Here is a 24987-nt window from a genome sequence, read left to right as displayed (position 1 = left end):
CAGCAATGGTCTCTTCTGGATCCTGAGAGAGGGCTCTGCTGGATCAGCAATGGTCTCTTCTGGATCCTGAGAGAGGGCTCTGCTGGATCAGCAATGGTCTCTTCTGGATCCTGAGAGAGGGCTCTGCTGGATCAGCAATGGTCTCTTCTGGATCCTGAGAGAGGGCTCTGCTGGATCAGCAATGGTCTCTTCTGGATCCTGAGAGAGGGCTCTGCTGGATCAGCAATGGTCTCTTCTGGATCCTGAGAGAGGGCTCTGCTGGATCAGCAATGGTCTCTTCTGGATCCTGAGAGAGGGCTCTGCTGGATCAGCAATGGTCTCTTCTGGATCCTGAGAGAGGGCTCTGCTGGATCAGCAATGGTCTCTTCTGGATCCTGAGAGAGGGCTCTGCTGGATCAGCAATGGTCTCTTCTGGATCCTGAGAGAGGGCTCTGCTGGATCAGCAATGGTCTCTTCTGGATCCTGAGAGAGGGCTCTGCTGGATCAGCAATGGTCTCTTCTGGATCCTGAGAGAGGGCTCTGCTGGATCAGCAATGGTCTCTTCTGGATCCTGAGAGAGGGCTCTGCTGGATCAGCAATGGTCTCTTCTGGATCCTGAGAGAGGGCTCTGCTGGATCAGCAATGGTCTCTTCTGGATCCTGAGAGAGGGCTCTGCTGGATCAGCAATGGTCTCTTCTGGATCCTGAGAGAGGGCTCTGCTGGATCAGCAATGGTCTCTTCTGGATCCTGAGAGAGGGCTCTGCTGGATCAGCAATGGTCTCTTCTGGATCCTGAGAGAGGGCTCTGCTGGATCAGCAATGGTCTCTTCTGGATCCTGAGAGAGGGCTCTGCTGGATCAGCAATGGTCTCTTCTGGATCCTGAGAGAGGGCTCTGCTGGATCAGCAATGGTCTCTTCTGGATCCTGAGAGAGGGCTCTGCTGGATCAGCAATGGTCTCTTCTGGATCCTGAGAGAGGGCTCTGCTGGATCAGCAATGGTCTCTTCTGGATCCTGAGAGAGGGCTCTGCTGGATCAGCAATGGTCTCTTCTGGATCCTGAGAGAGGGCTCTGCTGGATCAGCAATGGTCTCTTCTGGATCCTGAGAGAGGGCTCTGCTGGATCAGCAATGGTCTCTTCTGGATCCTGAGAGAGGGCTCTGCTGGATCAGCAATGGTCTCTTCTGGATCCTGAGAGAGGGCTCTGCTGGATCAGCAATGGTCTCTTCTGGATCCTGAGAGAGGGCTCTGCTGGATCAGCAATGGTCTCTTCTGGATCCTGAGAGAGGGCTCTGCTGGATCAGCAATGGTCTCTTCTGGATCCTGAGAGAGGGCTCTGCTGGATCAGCAATGGTCTCTTCTGGATCCTGAGAGAGGGCTCTGCTGGATCAGCAATGGTCTCTTCTGGATCCTGAGAGAGGGCTCTGCTGGATCAGCAATGGTCTCTTCTGGATCCTGAGAGAGGGCTCTGCTGGATCAGCAATGGTCTCTTCTGGATCCTGAGAGAGGGCTCTGCTGGATCAGCAATGGTCTCTTCTGGATCCTGAGAGAGGGCTCTGCTGGATCAGCAATGGTCTCTTCTGGATCCTGAGAGAGGGCTCTGCTGGATCAGCAATGGTCTCTTCTGGATCCTGAGAGAGGGCTCTGCTGGATCAGCAATGGTCTCTTCTGGATCCTGAGAGAGGGCTCTGCTGGATCAGCAATGGTCTCTTCTGGATCCTGAGAGAGGGCTCTGCTGGATCAGCAATGGTCTCTTCTGGATCCTGAGAGAGGGCTCTGCTGGATCAGCAATGGTCTCTTCTGGATCCTGAGAGAGGGCTCCGCTGGATCAGCAATGGTCTCTTCTGGATCCTGAGAGAGGGCTCCGCTGGATCAGCAATGGTCTCTTCTGGATTCTGGGAAAGGGCTCCGCTGGATCAGCAATAACCTCTTCTCGATCCAGAGAGAGGACTCAGCTGGATCAGCAATAGTTTTTTCTTGAACCTGAAAGAGGGCCACACCTCTGGACAAGCAATAGCCTCTTTTGGAACCTTGGAGAGGACTCAGCTGGACTGGCAATAGTCTCTTCTGCAACCTAGAAGAGGGGACTGGCAATAGCCTCTTCTGGAGTCAAAAAGAGGACCCCACCCCTGGGCAGCCAGTATGTATGCTCAACATCACGTAGGCAGTGACATGGACACCTGAAGAAGTACCCCACCTCCTGTAAGCAGAAAAATAGAGAAGGCTGAGGCCTGGTGGTTTTACATGACTAATACAGTGAGGGGAAAAAGTATTTGATCCCCTGCTGATATTGTTTGTTTGCCCACTGACAAATGATCAGTCTATAATTTTAATGGTTGGTTTATTTTACCAGTGAGAAACAGAATAACACAAATATCCACAAAAACGCATTTAAAAAGTTTTATGAATTGATTTGCATTTTAATGATTAAAATAATTATTTGACCCCTTCGCAAAACATGACTCAGTACTTGGTGGCAAAACCCTTGATAGCAATCACAGAGGTCAGACGTTTCTTGTAGTTGGCTACCAGGTTTGTACATATCTCAGGAGGGATTTTGTCCCTCTCCTCTTTGCAGATCCTCTCCAAGTCGGTAAGGTTTCGAGGCTGATGTTTGGTAACTCGAACCTTCAGCTCCCTCCACACATTTTTCTAAGGGAATAAGGTCTGGAGACTGGCTAGGCCACTCCAGGACCTTAATGTGCTTCTTCTGGAGCCACTCCTTTGTTGCCTTGGCTGTGTGTTTTGGGTCATTGTCATGCTGGAATACACATCCGCGACCCATTTTCAATTCCCTGGCTGAGGGAAGGAGGTTCTCGCCCAAGATTTTACTGTACATGGCCCCGTATAATCGTCCCTTTGATGCGGTAAAGTTGTCCTGTCCCCTTAGCAGAACCCCCCCCCCCCCCCCCCAAGCATAATGTTTCCACCTCTATGTTTGACGATGGTGTTCTTGGGGTCATAGGCAGCATTCCTCCTCCTCCAAACACGACAAGTTGAGTTCATGCCAAAGAGCTCGATTTTTGGTCTCCTTTGACCACAACACTTTCACCCAGTTCTCCTCTGAATCGTTCATATGTTTATTAGCAAACTTCAGGCGGGACTGTACATGTGCTTTCTTGAGCAGGAGGACCTTGCAGGTGCTGCAGGATTTCAGTCCTTCATGGCGTAGTGTTACCAATTGTTTTCTTGGTGACTATGGTCCCAGCTGCCTTGAGATCATTGACAAGATTCTCCTGTGTAGTTCTGGGCTGATTCCTCACCGTTCCCATGATCATTGAAACTCCACGAGGTGAGATCTTGCATGGAGCCCCAGACCGAGGGAGATTGACAGTGATTTTGTGTTTCTTCCATTTCTGAATAATCGTACCAACTGTTGTCACCCTCTCACCAAGCTGCTTGGCGATGGTCTTGCAGCCCATTCCAGCCTTGTGTAGGTCTACAATCTTGTCCCTGACATCCTTGGACAGCTCTTTGGTCTTGGCCATGGTGGAGAGATTGGAGGTGTCCTTTTTTTTTTTTTTTTTTTTTTTGATACAGGTAACAAGCTGAGATTAGGAGCACTCCCTTTAAGAGTACTACTAATCTCAGCTCGTTACCTGTATAGAAGACACCTGGGAGCCAGAAATCTTGCTGATTAATAGGGGATCGAATACACATTGCACTCATTAAAATGTAAATCAATTTATAACTTTTTTGAAATGTGTTTTTCTGGATATTTTTGTTCTGTCTCTCACTGTTAAAATCGACTATTAAAATTATAGACTGATTATTTCTTTGTCAGTGGGCAAACGTACAAAATCAGCAGGGGATCAAATACTTTTTTTCCCCCTCACTGTACTTTAGGTGAGTCAAAAGGTATTTCAATGTGGCGGGGGGGGGGGGGGGGGGTGAAGGGATTGGTTGTGTGTGGGATGGGGGATAAGTAATAGTCCAGAGATCACCTTTAATCACTTGTTTGCAATGACATAAACCTATATCGGTTACAAATCGCTATGTGTATGATTGGTGGGTAGAGAAATCACAGGCGAGTTTTGTGTTGCTGCAAGAATTAGAAGGTTATGTTTTGGCAGTCAGCTTATATAGATCTTTCATTTTCCACTTCCTTCCGTTGCCAAATGATTGTCATTCCATTGCATTCACTCGCCTCTCTCCCGCTGCTGTAACACGCGATGCTTGTCTCTCTTTTTCAGAACCCCGACATTGTCCTGGTCCACTATCTCAATGTCCCAGCCATCGAGGACTGCGGGAAGATCTGCGGGCCGATTCTCTGCTCCACCAGCAGTGACCGCAAAGAATGGATGAAATGGAGCAAAGAGGAATTGATCAGTCAGCTCAAACCCATGTGTAAGCACTAAGAGCCCCCGGGGCGGGGTTCAGGGGGCCATTCTGCTGATCATAATAATCAGATGCTAATGTAGAGTTGTATTCGAGGATAAGTTCTGCTTTGGAACATGCTACATGTTCCACCCATATTTAGTGTGTAACATGTTCCAGCTCCTGCCCCTTCTTTCCCCCCTGATATCCCCCATCCCTGGACAGTGGGCTGGGGATCTTCTCCCTGCACCTGCTGTTACTTTTTGAAAACAGCAGGGCTCCACCCACCCCTCCGCGTCATTCAGCTGCTCGTGGAATGGCGACAAATTTTGACCCATAAAAATCTCCATAGGCGACATTTAAAAAATTCTACTGGTTGCATGTTTTGAGTTACAGTGGAGGTCTAGGGCTAGAATTATTGCTCTTGCTCTACCGATCGCAGCGATACCTCACATGTGTGGTTTGAACATTGTTTTCATATGTGTTCGCTTCTGCGCGTGAGCTCGTCGGGACGGGGCGCGTTTAAAAAAAATTTTTTTTTTTTTTTTTTTTTTTTTTTTTTATTCGTATTTATTTATTTTTCCTTTTTTTTATTTTTTCACTGTTTTTAAAAATAAAAAAAATGGTGTCACTTTTATTCCTATTACAGGGAATGTAAACATCCCTTGTAATAGAAAAAAAGCATGACAGGACCTCTTAAATATGAGATCTGGGGGTCAAAAAGACCTCAGATCTCATATTTACACTAAAATGCAATAAAAAAAAAAATGTCATTTTAAAAAAAAAAAAAAAATGAAATGGGGAAAAAAAAAAAGGCCCTTTTAAGAGCTATGGGGGGAGGTGACGTTTTGACGTCGCTTCCACCCAGCATTTATATGGAGACGGATGGGGGCCATCTTCCCCTCACTCAGCTCCATGTCAGGCCACAGGAAGGATCAGATTGCCTCCGCTGCTGCTGACGGCTCCGGTAAGCGGCGGAGTGCACCGGATCGGGCGGGGGGGCCCCTCTCCTGCCGCCGATTTAAAAGTGATCTCGCTGCGAATCTGCTGCAGAGACCACTTTTATCTTGCACCGGACCACTCACTGAAGAAGAGGATACCGAGGTTATGGCAGGTAGCTGCTGCCATAATGCTATCCCTCTTCAAACAGGTGACGTTTAACGACGGTGGGCATCATCAACTGCCATGATGCTGCACATGTGATCCGTTATGACACCAGCCATTGGATGGTTTGACAGTTTGGTTGAGAGTACAATTAATGGGAGTGTTACATTTCTGGCACGTGTCGGTAAGGTAACTGATTTATGGATGGGTTTTCTTCTGCTTTAAGACTATGTCATTGGGGAGTGGGGTGGGGTGGGGGGGGGGGTGGGGGGCTTGTGTTGACAATGGAGAGTCACATGGCACTGATCTATGAGGTCACCAGTTCACCTTTCTGTCTCCTCCACAGTTCACGGCATTAAATGGTCCTGCAGCAACGGAAACGGAACCAGCGAATTCTCCATAGAACAGCTTGTGCAACAGACGCTGGAGACGCACCAGGCCAAGCCGCCTCCTCGCACTCACACTTGTCTGTGTAACACCAATCTGGGTAAGTGTGTGAAATCTCGTCCAGCCTCAGAAGTGGGGGCAAAACAAGTTGTGTGCATGCCTGCAGATGACCTCTTTGAAGTGTTACTAAACCGACAACAGTACAATCAGTCTGTATATGCAGGAAAACATGCTTGTTATACTCACTGTGGAACCCTAAGGGGTTAATCCTCCACATTGTGTAAAAAGGCTGTTTAATCCTGTCTTCTCTGATCCTACCCTTTTTACTGTCCCCAATCGATTTCCTGATAGAGCAGCACCCTAGGAGGCACTCTGCGCATGCTCAGTTTGGTGTGCATTGCTAGTTTTTTTTTTTTTTGGGAGGGTGCATGTGATCATCACAGGGCCAATCAGCACTGTCCAGACAAAGTCAGGGGTCATGCAGCATCATAGGACGATCAGAGCTAAATGAAAACTGCATATGGGCAGTGGTAGTGTGTGGGCATTAATGCCCACCCTTTTGCTGCTGCACGTTTGTGTTATGTGGACGATAATAGGTTAGGAATCAAGAAATAAAGGGATTGGGAGCCTGGTCCCCAACCAGGCTGCCACAAGGACATGGGGGCAATCTATTTCCTGGATTATGGTAACCGTTTCTAATTATCTTTTACCTTTAGCAATTCACTACAGAGGCCACACTCATTTTCCAGGTTAGGAATTGAGTAACCAGGTATCTGATGTGTGAAAAAAAAAAAAATGGCCGACTTATTGGGTGACTCCATGGGTAAATTCCAGAAAGTTTGGGATTCCTTGATGACCTTTCAAATTACTTTAATTGCTCTCTGTTGACAAAATAACACTAGTTTTTTTTTTTTTTTTTTTTCTTTCTATATATACCTCTGGAAATTGGGAGAACTTTCCCGGCCGTGAGGTTCTATCTACTCCCTATACACCATACATTCCCACTCTTTTTCCTGCTACTGGTCTTTCTTTTCTCATGTTCTTGTCTCATACTTTTTAATACCATATGGTTCTTTCTAGATGACTCCAACTTGGCAGTTGGGTTACCCAGACATTTGATATATTGTATACATGGGTGGTCCGGCTCTGCACTGTGGTCATGCAGGCTGCATCCCTCACCTTATGAATGTACTTTATCAGGCCATCATGTCTTTCCGTAGCTAGCCCATATGTACTATATTGAGACTATCGCGTGATTTGGGGCGTCAGCGCCTCTGGCCTGTGACTGTAACTTTGTCAAATTGCCAAATTCTTTGTATCCAGCCATTGCTCTTTGGCTCCTTTCACACTGGGGCGGTGCGGGCACCGGCGGTAAAACGGCACTATTTTTAGTGCCGCTTGACTGTCGCTTTAGCGGCGGTATTCGTTCGCTAGCGGTGGGGTGGTTCCCCCCACTAGTGGCTGAGAAAGGGTTGAAACCACCGCAAAGCACTGCTGCAGCGGTGCTTTGCCGGTGGTATAGCCGTGCTGCCCCATTCATTTCAGTGGGCAGGAGCGGTGAAGGAGCGGTATACACACAGATTGTGGTTGGAACAGCACTGTGGCTAAACCACAGCCTGAAGAGGCTTATGCAAACGCAGATGGAGGGTTTCGGGGTTTGTGCTTTTCATTATTTACCTATTCCCGGCATTTATAAAGTGCCAATAATTAAAGTGCAATTCCAATCAGAACTAACACTAAGCCTAATCTATCTAGCCCTGTAAAGCAAAAATCGCTGTGCTTGGCTGTTCTGTAGCCACTCCGGTCCCACGATGAGCTGGTGGTGCAGGATAGACAGCCGAAAACTGAACCCCCATAGTAACTCTATGGGTTACGTCACTTCCCAGTCATTTCCCAGCCCTTGTCGGTTCTCTCCTGCAAACCGCATCTGCCGCTGGAGACCGGAGCTGAATGGCTGCAGAATAGGTAAGTATAGCGATTTTTGCTTTTACAGGGTTAGATAGATCAGGCTTAGAATGTGGCAGAGAGTAGGTATACTGTTTTGACTGGAATTTCACTTTTAACGCAGCAATTTACATTCAGTATATTCCCATCCGTGCCTGCACTCAAGAAGCTTACAATCTAAGCTCCCTATCTTACATGCACACATATTAGGGCCAAATGGCATGACCTTAGCGTATGGGAGGAAACCCATGCAAGCAAAGGAAGAGCATACAAACTCAATGTAGATAGTGTACTGGCTTCAAACTGATAACTCCAGTGCTGGAAGGCAAGAAGTGCTAACTACTAAGCCTCTGTGCTGCCCACAGTTGAGTATCCCTTGAAGAGGAAGCTTGTAGAGAAAGTTGTGGAAAACGTAGTAAACTCTCACTTGTGTTCTTCCTTAGGGTCAGCGGGCGGCGTCCCTCACAAATGCACCAGTACGAAGCACCGCATCATCTCTCCGAAGGTGGAGCCTCGACTGTGTCCCTTCCCTGCTCTCACAGAGGTCCAGAACATTTCATCATCCTCAGCAGAACCCGACCAAGGCAAAGAGCGGAGGCCAGGAAATAAGGGTAGCAAGACGCCTTTGGGGAATGACCCCAGCTCCTCACATTCCTTCCCTGAACTCCCCGACACCACCCAGGCCTCACCACCACTGGCACTCTCCAATGGCTTCTACACTGACCGAGAACTAGCTGGGGTCACCATAACCACCACCCCTGGTGTTCCTGGCATCAGCGCAGTGCTAGTGATGACCGGAATCCCCGAAAAGCCCCTGGCATTGACACCAAGCCAGCATTTGATGCCAGCTGATAATGGAACCCAGCCTGCCACTGTACCAGTCGGTATTTCCCTTCTGCCCTCACCTGTGGAGGGCCTTCTGCTTTCCTCATCTCATAGTCTGGAGGTAGCAATGGAGGCAGCTTCTGGGGGCAGCGCTGGAACTTTCGACCCAGACTCCTTCCTTAATAGTCCAAAGGAGGGACAGACGTATGGAGGAGCAGCTAAAACGGAGGGGTTCAAGACAGAGATGCACGATGGAAGGGTCACAGGGTCCCAAGTCAGTAGTCTTATGGAATCTAGCGAGCTGACACAATCGGACCTAGTTGCGAAGGTAGAGGAGGAGAATTCCGCTGTGGAGAAGACCAGGATGGAAGAACAGAGTGACAAGGCGGAGGAAAGCGTCAGCCATAGTTCAGAGGTGGAGATGGAAGATTCAAGGGAAGGGCAGGTCAGTTCCAGCGATGACGTCCAGGCAGAAGTCGTGTCCTCTGTTGAAACTCAGGAAGATAGTGAAGCTCCAGGAAGCCACATGAATGACCTTTACTCTATCATCCAGAATGACTTGAGCTCTTCCTCTGGCGCTTCCAGTGTCCACATGGAGCTCTCTGCCGAAAACTTCAATATCTCTTTTGACAGTCAATTTCCTGACCTCATATCTGACCTGATGACGGAGGAATCTGCCCCAGGGGGGTATGAGCAGTTCGGTGACCCTCAGGCCAGTTCTTCTCCAGTCGTGGCTGTCTACGGGCAGCAAGTGCAACAACAAACTCCACCTCAGCCAATGCAGCCCATGAACACGGGAACCACAGCAGTGACTGATTCATTTCCAGAGGCGGGTGATGGAGCCATAGGACTAGTGGGGATCACTGACTTTTCACCAGAGTGGTCCTACCCAGAGGTAATCCATCTCTGTCCACTGTCCCGTTTTTTTTTGTGTAAAGCCGAGTGCTGCTTGCTTTAGGGGCCCGGGTCTACCCATGGTTGATATTTCCATTTTGGGTCTGTGTTTGATTGGATCGCTCACTGCCTTCTTTTTTGTTGCCAAGGACTATGAGGGGACCTATTCATTAGGTATGGTGGTCAAAGCCATGCAAATCATTCTTTGCACCTGTACATCCAGAGCCTCTGGTTTATAGACCAGATACATCCTAAATATAGAGCCATTGATCCAACTGTTCATCCAGAGCCTCTGGTTTATAGACCAGATACATCCTAAATATAGAGCCATTTATCCAACTGTTCATCCAGAACCTCTGATTTATAGACCAGATACATCCTAAATATAGAGCCACTTATCCAACTGTCCATCCAGAACCTCTGGTTTTATAGACCAGATACTTAATAAATATAGAACCATTTATCCAACTGTCCATCCAGAGCCTCTGGTTTGTAGACCTGATACATCCTAAATATAGAGCCACTTATCCAACTGTCCATCCGGAGCCTCTGGTTTGTAGACCTGATACATCCTAAATATAGAGCCACTTATCCAACTGTCCATCCGGAGCCTCTGGTTTGTAGACCTGATACATCCTAAATATAGAACCATTTATCCAACTGTCCATCCAGAGCTTCTGCTTCACAACATAGGTACATTCTATATAAAGGTGCTTGTAGTTTCCACTCTCCTCCCTCAATCTTTCTGCCTCTTGCACCCACTATGGTCTCACTCTCCTCTTTGTTCCCAACCAGGGTGGTGTCAAGATTCTCATAACAGGGCCATGGGTGGAGGACTCGGACTCCTATTCCTGTGTGTTTGATCATGTGACTGTCCCTGCATCTCTTATCCAGTCAGGAGTCCTGCGCTGCTACTGTCCAGGTGAGAATCTGCTCTGTGTAATTATATGCAATAAAGAAGTAGTTTAATTAAAAAATATTTAAAATCTTATTTCCCAACGAGACCAAGTTCATAACAGCACTTGGTCACATTCATAGCACTTGTTCGGTTCCAAAGCAGCGTGGTTGGACAGTTGGTCCCCTACTGTCTGATCATGCTGTTAAAAAGGAGTTAGATTTGTGATGGACATCGTTAGTCTCTGGCTTGAGACCAGTGCTGCTATTAGGACCACACAGCCCGCGGGTCTGTGTGTTCATCTGCAGCTACTGGTGAATATGCAGCCTCGGCTGATGGATCACACAGCGCCGCAGTGTTGTGTAGAGGACAGATTAGTGCTCCAGGGCTGTGTCATATGTGGCACTGGCCTGAGATCGCTGAGCGTTCATTTATAAGAGAGAAAGATCACATGGTACTGTGTGATCCATCTGCCAGGGCTACATATGTGTAAAAGCAGCCACAGATAGACACACAGAGCTGCAGTGCTGAGTGATCTGCCACTATTAAGACGGAACAATCGGCCCTGCCTGTTAATTTATAATAATATATCATTCAGAGCTAGGACTTCGTCTCAATGTCAGAGGTTGTACACATACAGGGTGCAGGTGTTTCGTCAGATTAGGCGACCCGTCAGAATGTGTAACAGAAGTTTTGTCGCCGCCATCTTGCTACACCCCGCACCCATACACTAAGAAGGGGGCAAGCGGGCATCTTGTTACACCCACCATGTTTACATGTTGAATTTTAAAAGCAGCCAACTTCTGTCCGATTGGCAAACCTGTGAGATCTGCATGCTTGCCGCAGCTTTTAAAATTCAACATCTAAACTGTAAGACGGAGTTCTAAGTACTGTATTTTACGATATAAACTCAGTTTACTGTTAAAAAAAAAAGTGTAAAATGAAAAACTCCGGTGGGTGTAATAAGATGTCCGCTTGCCCCCTTCTCAATGTATCCTTACTATGGAGGAGTGCGGGGTGTAGCAAGATGGCACCTATGGAATGTCACTTCCATTACACATTCTGACGGGTCGCCTAATCTGATGAAACACAGGCAGATACTTTTTTACACAGAGCCGCAGCTTTTCTTAGTAGCAAGTCATTGCAGATTGCGTTTTCAGAGGAGTGGTAAACACAGATGCAGCCAAGCATTTATTATTTACACATAACAGGTTTCTTTTTAGGATCAGAAAAAGGACAAGTCTAGTTCCCCTATGTAGGGCTATAGGAAGAACAAGTAGGTTTGAACGGCCTAACCCCAAGAATGGGGCTGTTTAAGGCTACCCTAGGGAGTGATCGCTTCCATACATCAAATGGGCTTTGACTCCCAGAAATCTTCTCGTTGTGGGTTTTCCATGCTGAGAGCCAAGCTCTGGTAGTTTTCAAGGTAACTCCAACTCTTGCCCTCACTGTAAACATAGATTTAACCTTCCATATAGCCCTTTCTTTACCCTCCGCCTTCCCCATCCTTGTAAACCTAGCCCCAATATTAACCCTCCCTGTAAACGCAGCCTTTATACTAATTCTCCATGTAACCTCAACCCAAACACTCCTTGTACACCTATGCCTAACCCTCACTGTGCGCTTAGCCTCGGCCTAGCCCCCTCCTTGTGGGAGCCTCGGCCAAGCCCCTTTAAGATTTTGTGGCCTCCTCCCAACAATGATGGGTCCACATTGGCTGTCTCCGCTCCCTTGCTGTGTCTGCCGCCATCTCTGAGATTTTTTAGGGTTCAGCGTCATTTCTTTTTGGCCATTGAGTGGATCCTGTACACACACACACTGTCCTTGCACCCAGCTCCATTCTTTTTACTTCAGTTGCCAGGAGTGGGCCGGGAGTTTACATTGCACCACTGTACATGCGCAGCGCACGCATAATGAGAAATTGCTAGAGAGAAGTGTGGTTTTTTTTTTTTTTCCCTGCTAGAAAGCTCTGCTTCCTAGCAATTTTTTTGAAACCGTGTTTTAACTAGCATGTACCCTGTTTAAGTTACAGTCTACAACCTAGTTCTGTTTAACACTTCATTACCGTACAGTCCTGTACATTATAAATACGTTCTATTGATCTAAGGATACTAATGCTATTCCCATGTTTTGTCATCTCTGACTGCAGCTCATGAAGCCGGCCTGGTCACCCTGCAGGTCATCCAGCACCAGCAGGTCATCTCGCACTCCGTCATCTTTGAGTATCGTGCTCGTAACTTCCTGTCTCTGCCCAGCACCCAGCTGGACTGGCTGTCCCTGGACGGTGAGTAACCATACACTGCACTGATATATGTACTATGTGCCTACTCAATTAGTAGCTGAAAGGACCCCATTTGCAGCTTGAATTATTTGTGTTGTGGATTCAGTTAGATGCTTTGCTGGTGTTAACAGTGGTTAGCACTTCCACCATGTAGCAGTAGGGGTCTACAGGTGCACCGAATGGAAATTTTGGTGCCGAAACACAAAATTTAGGATGCACTTAACTGAAAATGACAGTTTAACAGCTTCAGCCCGGAAGATTTTACCCCCTTCCTGATCAGAGCACTTTTTGCGATTCGGCACTGCGTCGCTTTAACTGACAATTGCGTTGTGCAACGTTGCACCCAAACAAAATCTACGTCCTTTTTTTCCCACAAATAGAGCTTCCTTTTGGTGGTATTTGATCACCTCTGCGTTTTTTTATTTTTTGCGCTATAAACAAAAAAAGAGTGACAATTTTGAAAAAAAGCAATTATTTTTACTTTTTACTATATTAAATATTCCCCCAAAATATATAAAAAAACAATTTTTTTCTTCAGTTTAGGCCGATATGTATTCTACATATTTTTGGTAAAAAATCGCAATAAGCGTATATTGATTGGTTTGCGCAAAAGTTATAGCGTCTACAAAAGAGGGGATCGTTTTTTTATGGCATTTTTATTCTTATTTTTTTTTTTAATTAGTAATTGTGGTGATCTGCGATTTTTGTCGGGCCTGCGACATTATTGCGGACACATCTGACATTTTTGACACTATTTTGGGACCATTGACAATTATACAGCGATCAGTGCTATAAAAATGCATTGATTACTGTGTAAATGACACTGGCAGTGAAGGGGTTAACCACTAGGGGGCGATGAAGGGGTTAAGTGTGTCCTAGGGAGTGATTCTAACTGGGGGGGGGGGGCTACTAGTCACATGACAGCGATCACTGCTCCCGATGACAGAGGATATAGCGGTGATCTCTGTCATGACAAAAGCCAGAATTGTGTGTGTGTATGTATGTGTGTATATATATATATATATATATATATATATATATATATATATATATATATATATATATATATATATATTGTCCGCCATTACCGGCACCTTTTAAAAAAGCTAAAAAAGAAAAAGCATCCATTTTAAATTCTATGTCTTCACGCTGGTCCATTAAAAACCTTGCTTGCTTCATTTTTGGTCAGTTAAAAAACGCTCAAAATGCTCTTCCCCCTTTTCAAATGCATTGAAAACGCATCAATTCGCACCAGTGTTATGTTTTTGATGCCGTTTTTTAGTCTCGTGATATATGAAAAACGCACCGTGGTAAAATCTGTTGCATTTTCGGCACCATTCTCAGCGCCTGTTTTCTCTATCGGCAAATAGCCAAAAACACAATTTTCAGATGCCGAAATTTCAGTGCATCTCTAATGGGGTTGTCTGTTTTGAATCCCACCCACGGCACTACCTGCCTGGAGTTTGCATATTCTCCCTGTGCTTACGTGGGTTCCCTCCGGGTACTTCTGTTTCCTCCAACATTCCAAAGACATGCTGAGAGGTTAATTGGCTTCTGTCTAAATTGACCCTAGTATCTGTGAATGTGAATTAGGAACCTTAGATCAGAGGTGGGCAACCTGGGGCCCTCCAGCTGTTTGTGGAACTACATTTCCCATGAGGCATTGCAAGGCTGGCAGTTACAATTACTCCCAGAGGCATGATGGGACTTGTAGTTCTGCAACAGCTGGAGGGCCCCATGTTGCCTACCCTTGCCTTAGATTGTAAGCTCCTTGAGGACAGGCATTGATGTTAATGTAAAATATATGTCTAAAGCGCTGTGTAAAATGACGGCGCTGTGTAAGTACCTGTAATAAATTATAGGCAAAACTTCTTCTTTTTTTTTTTTTTTTTTTTTTTCATTTTGGATAGGGTAAGGGCAGGTTATAACCAACCTAAGATTTTTATCCACCATCTGTGTCCCATTGTGGAAATTTGCCTTCCCTTCCTGTTCAATAGGCAAATGGGAAGTGAGAGGAAATCCCTGCAAATTAAGGGAATTCCTTGGGGACTCCCAGCTCACAGGAACTAGTGTCCCCATTGGAAGATTTCCCCTCCATTACTTTTTTGGCCCCCCTTTTTCTTTTTTTTTTTCTATTTTTTTTTCCAGGTGGTCTGGGTGGTACATTTCTGATATCCACCCACCCAGAGGATCCAGCATGGTCTCACTGAGATCCTCTTGTATTCTGCCGCCTCTCGGGCCCACGCTGCCGTGTTGATTGTGGCAATATTAAGAGACCTGCCCCCCCCCCCAGCACAACAAGGGTTAAATGCTTGTTAAGAGGGTAGAGGAAAAACTCGTCAGTTGGACACTTGGGGTAGTGGACAGGCCTTTGGAGTCCTTACTTCCAATGTATGGCTACTGGTCCTGCATTTGTATGCAGCTGTTGGCTGGAGCCCCATTGTCTTCTTTTTCCTGCCTGAACTTTAATTCCACTACCAGCAGCCTCAACCAATGACATAGGGCAGCGTGGATCCATGGATTTATACTGTTAATGCCAAATTCTGGTCCTTCGTCATCAGCATATTGTTACAGAAAGCGAAGACCCAGATCTGTACCCTCATTTTCCTGATTTTTTTTTTTTTTTTTTAAGCGCCATTTTCTGTGAATTCTAAAGACAGTTCTGTGTGAATAACCCCAGAAGCTCAGTAGATTCTGGGTGATCTGGAAAGTCTTTCCAGTCAAATCTGCTGCCATCTTATCCAATTTGGGTTGGAACTAAAAATACTTAGCTCCAACAGTTCAACGTCTGCCAAGTCCCTTGCTGGGGTTCTATCGATATGTGCAGGATGGAGCCGAACTCCAGCTGATTTCCGATCAGCTGGAGTGACGTTACCATGGCGCATCAGAGGAGGCATTTTTCGGCGGGAGAGGAAATTTCACGGACACTATTGAAAGCTATTCACAGAGCGGAGGGGGACTCCGTAGTTGTTACGTGTTATCCCTCACTGTTGCAGGGCGGCTTGTGGCTGTGTTGAAGGGCAGGTTTTGTCTGTGTTGCAACCCGCCCTTAGACACAGGCAACAGGCGCTGATCGAGACACTAAAGCCGCCGTGCAACACTGACAAAAGGGGACCTTGAGCAGACTGAAACCCCGCCCCCGCAACAGTGAGGCACAATATGAGAACTACGGTGTCCCTCCACTCTGTGATTAGCTTTTAATAGTATCTGTGACATTCTCTCTGCTGTCGAAAAATGCCTCCCCTGATGTGCGCATGCGCCATGGTCACGTCACTTCAGCTGATCACCAAATCTGCTGGAGTGCGGCTCCGTCCTGCACATGCGCGGGAACATTTCAACGGAGGGTACATGTCGATAGAACACCGACACCTTCTTCTGGGTGCCAGTCATCGGCCATCTTTGATTGGCCAGCCTGGGATTATGTCAGTTATGCACATGCTCAGGAGTGCAGTCATCCCCGTGCACAGGCGGTGTGCTAGAATGTAAACTGAGCTAAACATGTCCAGCTCAGTGTGCATTCTACAGGGGATTGCCAACAGGCAGATAAGTGTATTTTTATTGCAGAAGTGACATTGCGTGCTTACATATTTTTTCTTGCAGTAAAAACCCTGCCTGTGTGCAATTTTTTTTTTATTTTTTTTATATTTTTACTTTTAGTTTCGCTATAATGCTTAGTTGAGTAACAAATCCGTTTGACCATGCTTTATGTATATACATGATTATGTATGAGCCTTATGATTTGCTGTTTGGTTATTTGTGTAACTAATGAAGTGTCCTCTGAGTGGTATGTGTTATGCTGCAGCCCTTCTGGCTACACCTTACAAGATTGTAAGCTAAGTGTGATGGTCAGGTGTTCACATACATTTGGCCATATAGTAGAGCTGCACGATTCTGCCTAAAATGAGAATCACAATTTTTTTTTTTTTTTTTTTGCTTAGAATAAACATCATGATTCTCACGGCGTAACATCTTTTACATTATATAAAACAATTGAGCTAACTGTACTGTTTAGTTTTCTTTTTAAAATTCATTGAAGTGTATTTTCTCCCCAAAAAATTGTGTTTTGAAAGACCGCTGAGCAAATACAGTGTGACATAAAATATTGCAACAACCGCTATTCTCTAGGGTCTCTGCTAAAAAAAAAAAAATATATATATATATATATATATATATATAATATATATATATATATATATATATATATATATATATATATATATATATATATAAATGTTTGGAGGTTCTAGGTAAGGTTACACCGATACTGGTGCCGATACCAAGCATAATCCGATACCTGGGAAGTCAGGGCTGATCGGTGGGGCAGTTACAAGCACCGATCTCCTTCTCTTCCTTGGCTTTCAGCTGCTTTATTGAAAATCTATGCAGAGAGATCGATGCTTGTACTTATCACCCCTAACTGTCCCCCTCCGCTTCCTCCTCCACATCCCCCTTCATGCTCCTCTGGCACCTCTTTCCTTCTCCGATTTTTTTTTTTTTTTTTTTTTCCCCTGCCCCAGATCTGTCAGGATAGAGAACGGAGGAAGAAGCCGGTAAATCTGTCATTTACTGGCTTCTTCCTTTTCTGAATGAACAGGGTCAGTGATCAGTGACTGTCCATTCATAACTGAGCATCATAAATTTTGTTGACTCTGCTTCAGTTTATGAATGGAGAGGAGCCGCTATCTACTGTCCATCAGCTGAGGTTGCTGAATTTCTGTCCTCAGTCCCTTTCCCTGTCTCAAAGGGGAGATGTCAGGGGTCAGATTAGACCCTTGATATCTCACCAAAGCCCCCCAAACAGGGTTAATCAAAAAGGAAGAATTGTAAAAAAAAATACTTAAAGTACAATTTGTAAAAATTTTTCTTAACAAAAAATCATCCATTGTCGTCCATTTTTCCATGTCCGCTTTTCATCCGTCAATGGATTGAATGAAAAATGGACGAACGGTCTGTATGTGTGGAGGGGGCCTAAAAAAGAACTAGAAGACACTTTTTTGTTTATAGTTATCTCTAAGCACTGACAAAGTTGTGATAAACTTGGCTGGCTTTTTTTTTTTTTTTTGACAGCTCTTGTGAGTAGAGAACGTCTCTACACTGGTTACATGAATGAATCATGTAAATACTGCATAGAAATCGTGAGGGGGGGGTTGACTTGAGATCGTAATTTTTTTTTTTTTCACCAATTTAATAGTGCAGCCCTACCATATAGTAGGTGTAATGGTCAGGGGACCATATAGGTAGGTGTGATGGTCAGGTGTCCACATACTTTTGGTCATATAGGTAGATGTGATGGTCAATTGTCCACATACTTTTGGCCATGTAGGTAGGTGTGATGGTCTGGTGTCCACATACTTTTGGCCATGTAGGTAGGTGTGATGGTCTGGTGTCCACATACTTTTGGCCATGTAGGTAGGTGTGATGGTCTGGTGTCCACATACTTTTGGCCATGTAGGTAGGTGTGATGGTCTGGTGTCCACATACTTTTGGCCATGTAGGTAGGTGTGATGGGTGGTCTGGTGTCCACATACTTTTGGCCATGTAGGTAGGTGTGATGGGTGGTCTGGTGTCCACATACTTTTGGCCATGTAGGTAGGTGTGATGGGTGGTCTGGTGTCCACATACTTTTGGCCATGTAGGTAGGTGTGATGGGTGGTCTGGTGTCCACATACTTTTGGCCATGTAGGTAGGTGTGATGGGTGGTCTGGTGTCCACATACTTTTGGCCATGTAGGTAGGTGTGATGGGTGGTCTGGTGTCCACATACTTTTGGCCATGTAGGTAGGTGTGATGGTCTGGTGTCCACATACCTTTGGCCATGTAGGTATGAGCTGTAAACAGCTCTTGTTTGTATCACTTTGCTGTGGCTTGTATAGTGTGATCCCAGTTTTTCAATAAAAGGCACAAGAAATTTTCTTTGGAGTGCGGCTGTCCAGAGTTTTCCGTTTACCTTCATTTGCTATATGCATTATCCAGCACCTGGGGCTCTTCAGTTCTTGAGGAAAAGTTTTTGTTTCGGCTGACCTACCTGGAGCCGTGGGTCTCTCTCTCTCTCAATCTTGCCTCGTTTGCATGCCTTGTTTATCTGCATTTTGCCGCGTTTGCGTCTAGGAGCGTTTATTTAAGATAACATCATAGGACCCTCCCAAAGCCCAAAAAACGGTATTATTTAACTATTTCAGCCATTCTGTGAGACCATCAGCTGAGAGAGCAGCAGTGTACTTGTATCTACCTCAGTTTCGGTGCTTTTACTATGGATCCCGTAATGAGCATATGTGAGGAAATGCTGCTGACGTTGCTGTTGATGAGGCAGTAAAGACGTCGGAAATCGTGTGCGAGGACCAGAAACCCTAACTTGTTCTTCAAGGGGAAAAGCCTAACCCCTAACGGGAAACCATAACCCTTACCAAAACCCTAAACTTGTTCTTGTAACTTGTTCTTCAAGGGGAAAACCCTAACCATACCACCCTAACTGAATACCCTAACCCTAAACTTGTTCAAGGGGAAAACCCTAACCATACCACCCTAACTGAATACCCTAACCCTAAACTTGTTCAAGGGGAATACCCTAACCATAACACTTTAACCGGAAACCCTAACCCTTAACTTGTTCGTCAAGGGGAAAACCCTTACTATAACCCTAAACTTCTTGTAACTTGTTCTTCTTCAAGGGGAAAACCCTAACCCTAATTATTGTCGAAGCTACCTAGAATTTAACATGAAGGAAATTAGAAAAGCAATTATAAAAGCCAGATATTAAATTTGATCAAGTTTGATCAAGTCGGGGGTGAAACTCAATGGTGGGGTCATCTGATTGAAAGCTAACAACATATAGGTCAAATTCCAATTATGCTTTGGCTTACATCAGTGCTAGTGGTGTATTGGCTTGGATCATGGGCTCATTAGGGGTATATAAATGGTCTATGAAGCACAGCAACCAAATAACAAGTTTTTAAAATATTATTTTTAGTGGTTTTTCATAGTATGCTATTATTTTAAATAGGGCAACTTTAAAAACGCTTCTAAATGAAAACGCGGCTAATTGCCGGTACCTTGTTTAGCGGTGTTTTGCGTCTGTAACATCGGAAACTTCGGCGCCTGAACTCATTTTTTTGCCTTCAAAGAAAAGCCTATAAACGCAACTGCCTAAAAAAAACACATTAAACGAATCTGTGTACATGCACACGAGACACTGTTAAACGCGCGTTCAGAGGCAGTTGGACACTTTTTTCAACTGCCCCTGAACTCATTCAATGTTATCCTATGTGTCCATGTACACCAGGGCTTGACAAATTTGCTTGGAATCTAGGAGCCAGCTAAAAAAGTTAGGAGCCAGGTTTTTTTTTTTTTTTTTTAAAACGACCGACAAAGCTTTATTTTCAATATAAAAATTAACCAATCTTAAATTTACACAGAGACGACTAGAACTAATGTGACTGCTTTTATTTCCTGCCATGCAGGTACACAAGACCACCATATTCTCGCTAAGGATCCAATCAGGTCCGCCTGAAAAACTGACATGCGAACCTGATCAGACAGCCCCTGTGAAAGGGGCCAAGCAGGGAGATGACAAATAATAAATTCATTTTAATTAACCACTTCCTTCCCGCAGGACGACTATATACGTCCTGTCTTTGAAGAGAAATACCGTTGTTATGGTAGCAGCTAGCTACCATAACCCCAGTATCTTCTTCAAGAGCCGGCGGTTCTCTTTCAGATAAAAGTGGTCTCTGCAGCAGATTAGCAGCGAGATCACTTTTATCGGCGGCAGGAGAGGGCCCCCCTACCGCCGCTCTCCGGTGCCCTTCACCGCTTATCGTGGCCGTCGGTAACGGCGGAGGCGATCCGGATCTGTCCCTGGCCTGACATGGAGACGAGTGAGAGGAAGATGGCCCCCCGCCCATCTCCAAGTCATTGCAGGGCGAAAGCGACGTCAAATCGTCACTTCCACCCATAGCTCTTGAAGGGACATTTTTTTTTTTTTTTTCAAATGACAATTTTTTTTTTAATGCATTTTAGTGTAAATATGAGATCTGAGGTCTTTTTGACCCCAGATGTCATATTTAAGAGGACCTGTCATGCTTTTTTTCTATTACAAGGGATTTTTACATTCCTTCTAATAGGAATAAAAGTGACTTTTTTTTTTTTTTTTTAAAAGAACAGTGAAAAAATAAAAGTTAAAATAAATAAGAAAAAAAAATTTTAAATGTGCCCCATCCCTTGTAATAGAAATAAAAGTGACACAATTTTTATTTTTTTTTAAAAACAGTGTAAAAATAAAAAATAAAATATATAAGAAAAAATAATAATTTTTTTAAATGCGCCCCGTCCCGCCGAGCTCGCTTGCAGAAGCAAACGCATATGTGAGTAGCACCCGCATATGAAAGCGGTGTTCAAACCACACGTGAGGTATCGCCACGATCGTTAGAGTGAGAGCAATAATTCTAGTCCTAGACCTCCTCTGTAACTCAAAACATGCAACATGTAGAATTTTTTAAACGACACCTATGGAGATTTTAAAGGGTAAAAGTTTGTCGCCATTCCACGAGCGGATGAAATTTTGAAGCGTGACATGTTGGGAATCAATTTACTCGGCGTAACATCATCTTTCAAAATATAAAAAAAATTGGGCTAACTTTACTGTTTTCTTATTTTTTAATTAAAAAAAGTATTTTTTCCCAAAAAAGTGCGCTTGTAAGTCCGCTGCGCAAATACGGTGTGACAGAAAGTATTGCTATGACCGCCATTTTATTCTCTAGGGTGTTAGAATAAAAAATATATATAATGTTTGGGGGTTCTAAGTAAAGGGAAGGAGATGAGCAGGCAGTGAAAACAGGTAGGGAAAGCTGCTCCATTAGCATTGGTGGATGTCTTGTCATACCAACGGCCACCACCAGAGGGCGCCCGATTGCAGAAGGAACCAGGAACCATAGGACTGCAGTAGGCCGGAAAGCCGGGGCCTCAATTACCGGCGCGGCCCAGCGCGATCGCGGCGGGAGGGGGGGGGGGAGGCGAACGGACACAGGATACCAAAGCTGTGCCGCCCCAGGCGCCAGGTCGCTAATTCTAGTCGCAAATGCGACCTGGCGCCCGGGGTTTGTCGAGCCCTGATGTACACAGTCTCGTTTTTTGGCGTTTTTAGGCAGTTGCGTTTTACCTCGTTTTTCCAGAAGCAAAAAATGGGTTCAGATGCAAACGTTTTCCACATTTCAGACGCCGAACGCCGGTACTGCATTTAGCCGCGTTTGCGTTTGTAAGTGTTTTTAAAGGAACCCTATTTTTTGGACCAGAAAACACAGAAGTATGATGGTAAACTGCAGCAGAGAATGACATTTTGTGACCTGATTAGGGGCCCCATATCTCGGGGCCACTTGGTGCTGGGAACCCCAGTTGGTCTGCAAACACAGTGTAACTAGCACTACAACATATCCAAAGCTGGGGTTCCTAGCACCAAGTGGCCCCGAGATATGTGGCCCCAAATTCGGGTCACAAAATGTGATTCTCTGCTGCAGAAAAGTGCTCGACATTTTGCGACCCTACTTTGGGGCCCCATATCTCGTGGTCACTTGGTGTTAGGAACCCCAAGTTTGGTGTTCTAACACAGTGGAACTAACACTACAACATATCCAAATTTGGGGTTCCTAGCACCAAGTGGCCCCGAGATATGGGGCCCCAAAGTCAGGTCGGAAAATGTAATTCTCTGCTGCAGAAGTGCTTGACATTTTGCGACCCGAATTTGGGGCCCCGTATCTCTAGGACACTTGGTGCTAGGAACCCCAAATTTGGATATGTTGTAGTGCTAGTTCCACTGTGTTAGCACACCAAACTTGGGGTTCCTAGCACCAAGTGGGCCCCAAATTTGGGTCACAAAATGTCATTCTCTGCTCTGTAGACGCTTCTAGACGCAAATGCGCTAAAACGTGGCAAAACGGGCATTTCTAAACGCCGGTTTCAGATTTTAAAAAACGTGTTCAGCAGAGTTTGCACCGGCGTCTCGTGTGCATGAAGCCTAAGATAACATTGGATGAGTTCAGGGGCAGCTGAAAAAAGCATCCAACTGCCTCTGAACGTCTGTTTACCAGCAGCAGTGTACATTACATGAGGGCCCTAAAGAGAACTGGTCACCAGCACTATGCTATCACCTAGGAGGCTTCTAAGCCCCCTTGTAATAACAATAAAGTTCAACGAAAGGTAATTAAAAAAAAAAAAATAGAATTTTTTAAAAGCCTCCCATGTAGACATAAATACATGTGTTGAGTACACATGCATATGAAAACGTGCAGTTTTAAGGCTTGACATATTGTGTATCTATCTACTCAACACAACTCCATCTTTTATGTTTTACCAAAAACTTGGATTGCATTTAGTCCCCTACATACGAACCTTCAAGTTGCAAACTTTCAAAGATACAAATGTGCGTTGGTTCAAATTTCTGCTGGTTGTGGTTCTGTGTACTTGACTGTATACAGTACTGTATCTATTTCCCTTTTTTTTTTTTTTTTTTCTTTTCATGTATTTGTGTGAAGTGTGTTATAAACCTATTTGGTGATTTATTGGGCCAATTGTGTAGGTTGGGTATCTAGGTTATTATGAGCTTGCTCCCGGAACGGTACTTGTTTGTTGGGGACTTACTGTATATTTGTGTGCAATTCGTTTTTTGTTTTTTTTTTACTGAAAATATGTTTGATCAACCGTTGGTTTGTGCACTGGTCCAAATCATTTAGTGGAGGGGGATTATGGTGTGGGGGTTGTTCTTCAGGAGTTGGGCTTGGCCCCTTAGTTCCAGTGAAGGGAACTCTTAAGGTGTCAGCATACCAGGACATTTTGGACAATTTCATGCTCCCAACTTAGTGGGAATAGTTTGGGGATGTCCCCTTCCTGTTCCAACATGAATGCGCACCAGTGCACAAAGCAAGGTCCATAAAGACATGGATGTGCAGGTTTGGGGTGGAGGAACTTGACTGGCCTGCACAGAGTCCTGACCTCAACCCCGATAGAACACCTTTGGGATGAATTAGAGTGGAGACTGCGAGCCAGACCTTCTCGTCCAACATCAGTTCCTGACCTCACAAATGCGCTTCTGGAAGAATGGGCAAACATTCCCATAGACACACTCCTAAACTTTGTGGACAGCCTTCCCAGAAGAGTTGAAGCTGTTATAGCTGCAAAGGGAGGGCCAACTCAATAGTGAACCCTACAGACTAAGACTGGGATGCCATTAAAGGGGTTGTAAAGTCAGAAGGTTTTTTTTTTTTAACTTAATGCATTCCATGCATCAAGATAAAAAGCCTTCTGTGTGCAGCAGCCCCCCTAATACTTACCTGAGGTTCCTCTCCTATGCTGAAGCCACTGCTGGGAGCCGATCACGTGACCGGACCGGAGCGGCAGAGTGTCCAGCGATGTCCACAAATGTCTCAGCCTTCCTAGATTCTCATTCCTGATTGGCCAGCAGTGAGACAGCAGTGGCGCCATTGGCTCACGCTGCTGTCAATCAAAGTCAGCTAGCTAACCGGGAGAGAGGAGGCTGGGTCGGGGGGGTCTCCATGTCTGAATGGACACGGGGAGCTGTGACTTGCCTCGGGTGCCCCCATAGCTTGCTGTGGGGGCACTAAACAGGAGGGGAGGGTCCAGGAGCACTAAAGAGGGACCCGAGAAGAGGAGGATCTGGGCTGCTCTGTACAAATCCACTACAACAGAGCAGGTAAGTATAACATGTTTGTTATTTTTATAGGAGAAAAAAAAAAAAAAAAATATATATATATATATATAGTTATAGACCTCTTCCTTTTATGCAGGGTAGTTAGTATAGGGCTTAAAATGGGGGTGGTTGCAGGTTTAAGCTTAGATAGTATTTGAATGGACTTTTGCGGTGTGGCTCTCATTTTGGGTGGACGTCATATGATGGCCCTCCAGAACGACCACTCTTGTGCGCCCGTGGGGGCGCACATCGCAGCGATCGGTGGTGCGGTGGGTCAGTCTTACACTCCGCTACACCAATCTCATAAAGAGCCTCTGACGGAGGCTCTTTACCACGTGATCAGCCATGTCCAATCATGATGTAAATAGGAAGAGCCGTTGATCGGCTTTTCCTCACTCTCGTCTGACAGACATGAGTAGAGGAGAGCTGATCGGCTGCTCTCCTGACAGGGGTCTGCTGATTGTTTATCAGCGCAGCCCCCCCTCGGATGCCCACCCAGGACCACCAGGGATTGCCAACCTAGACCACCAGGGAAATGCCAATCAGTGCCCAGGCAGCTGCCAATCACTGCCCATCTCCAATGCCTGCCAGTGCCATCAGTAATGCCTATCAATGCCATCTATCAGTGCCACCCATGAGTGCCACCTCATTGATGCCACCTTATCAGTGCC

At 45.5% G+C, this 24987-nt stretch overlaps 1 protein-coding gene across 1 annotated transcript in view; it reads left to right on the top strand.

Moving 5' to 3' along the window:
* CAMTA2 (calmodulin binding transcription activator 2) overlaps positions 1-24987 on the top strand; it is a gene marked incomplete in the record, with an annotated part of 128712 nt that overhangs the window by 23169 nt on the left and 80556 nt on the right. The window contains 5 exon segments of the mRNA XM_073623058.1: positions 4169-4322; positions 5743-5883; positions 8171-9447; positions 10242-10368; positions 12491-12625. Coding sequence (XP_073479159.1) covers positions 4169-4322; positions 5743-5883; positions 8171-9447; positions 10242-10368; positions 12491-12625 — 1834 coding nt within the window.

This window comes from Aquarana catesbeiana, linkage group LG03, assembly GCF_042186555.1.
Source record: "Aquarana catesbeiana isolate 2022-GZ linkage group LG03, ASM4218655v1, whole genome shotgun sequence".
Taxonomy (NCBI): domain Eukaryota; kingdom Metazoa; phylum Chordata; class Amphibia; order Anura; family Ranidae; genus Aquarana; species Aquarana catesbeiana.
Note: the sequence above shows the minus strand (reverse complement) of the source record. Positions and strands in the feature narration are given on the sequence as shown.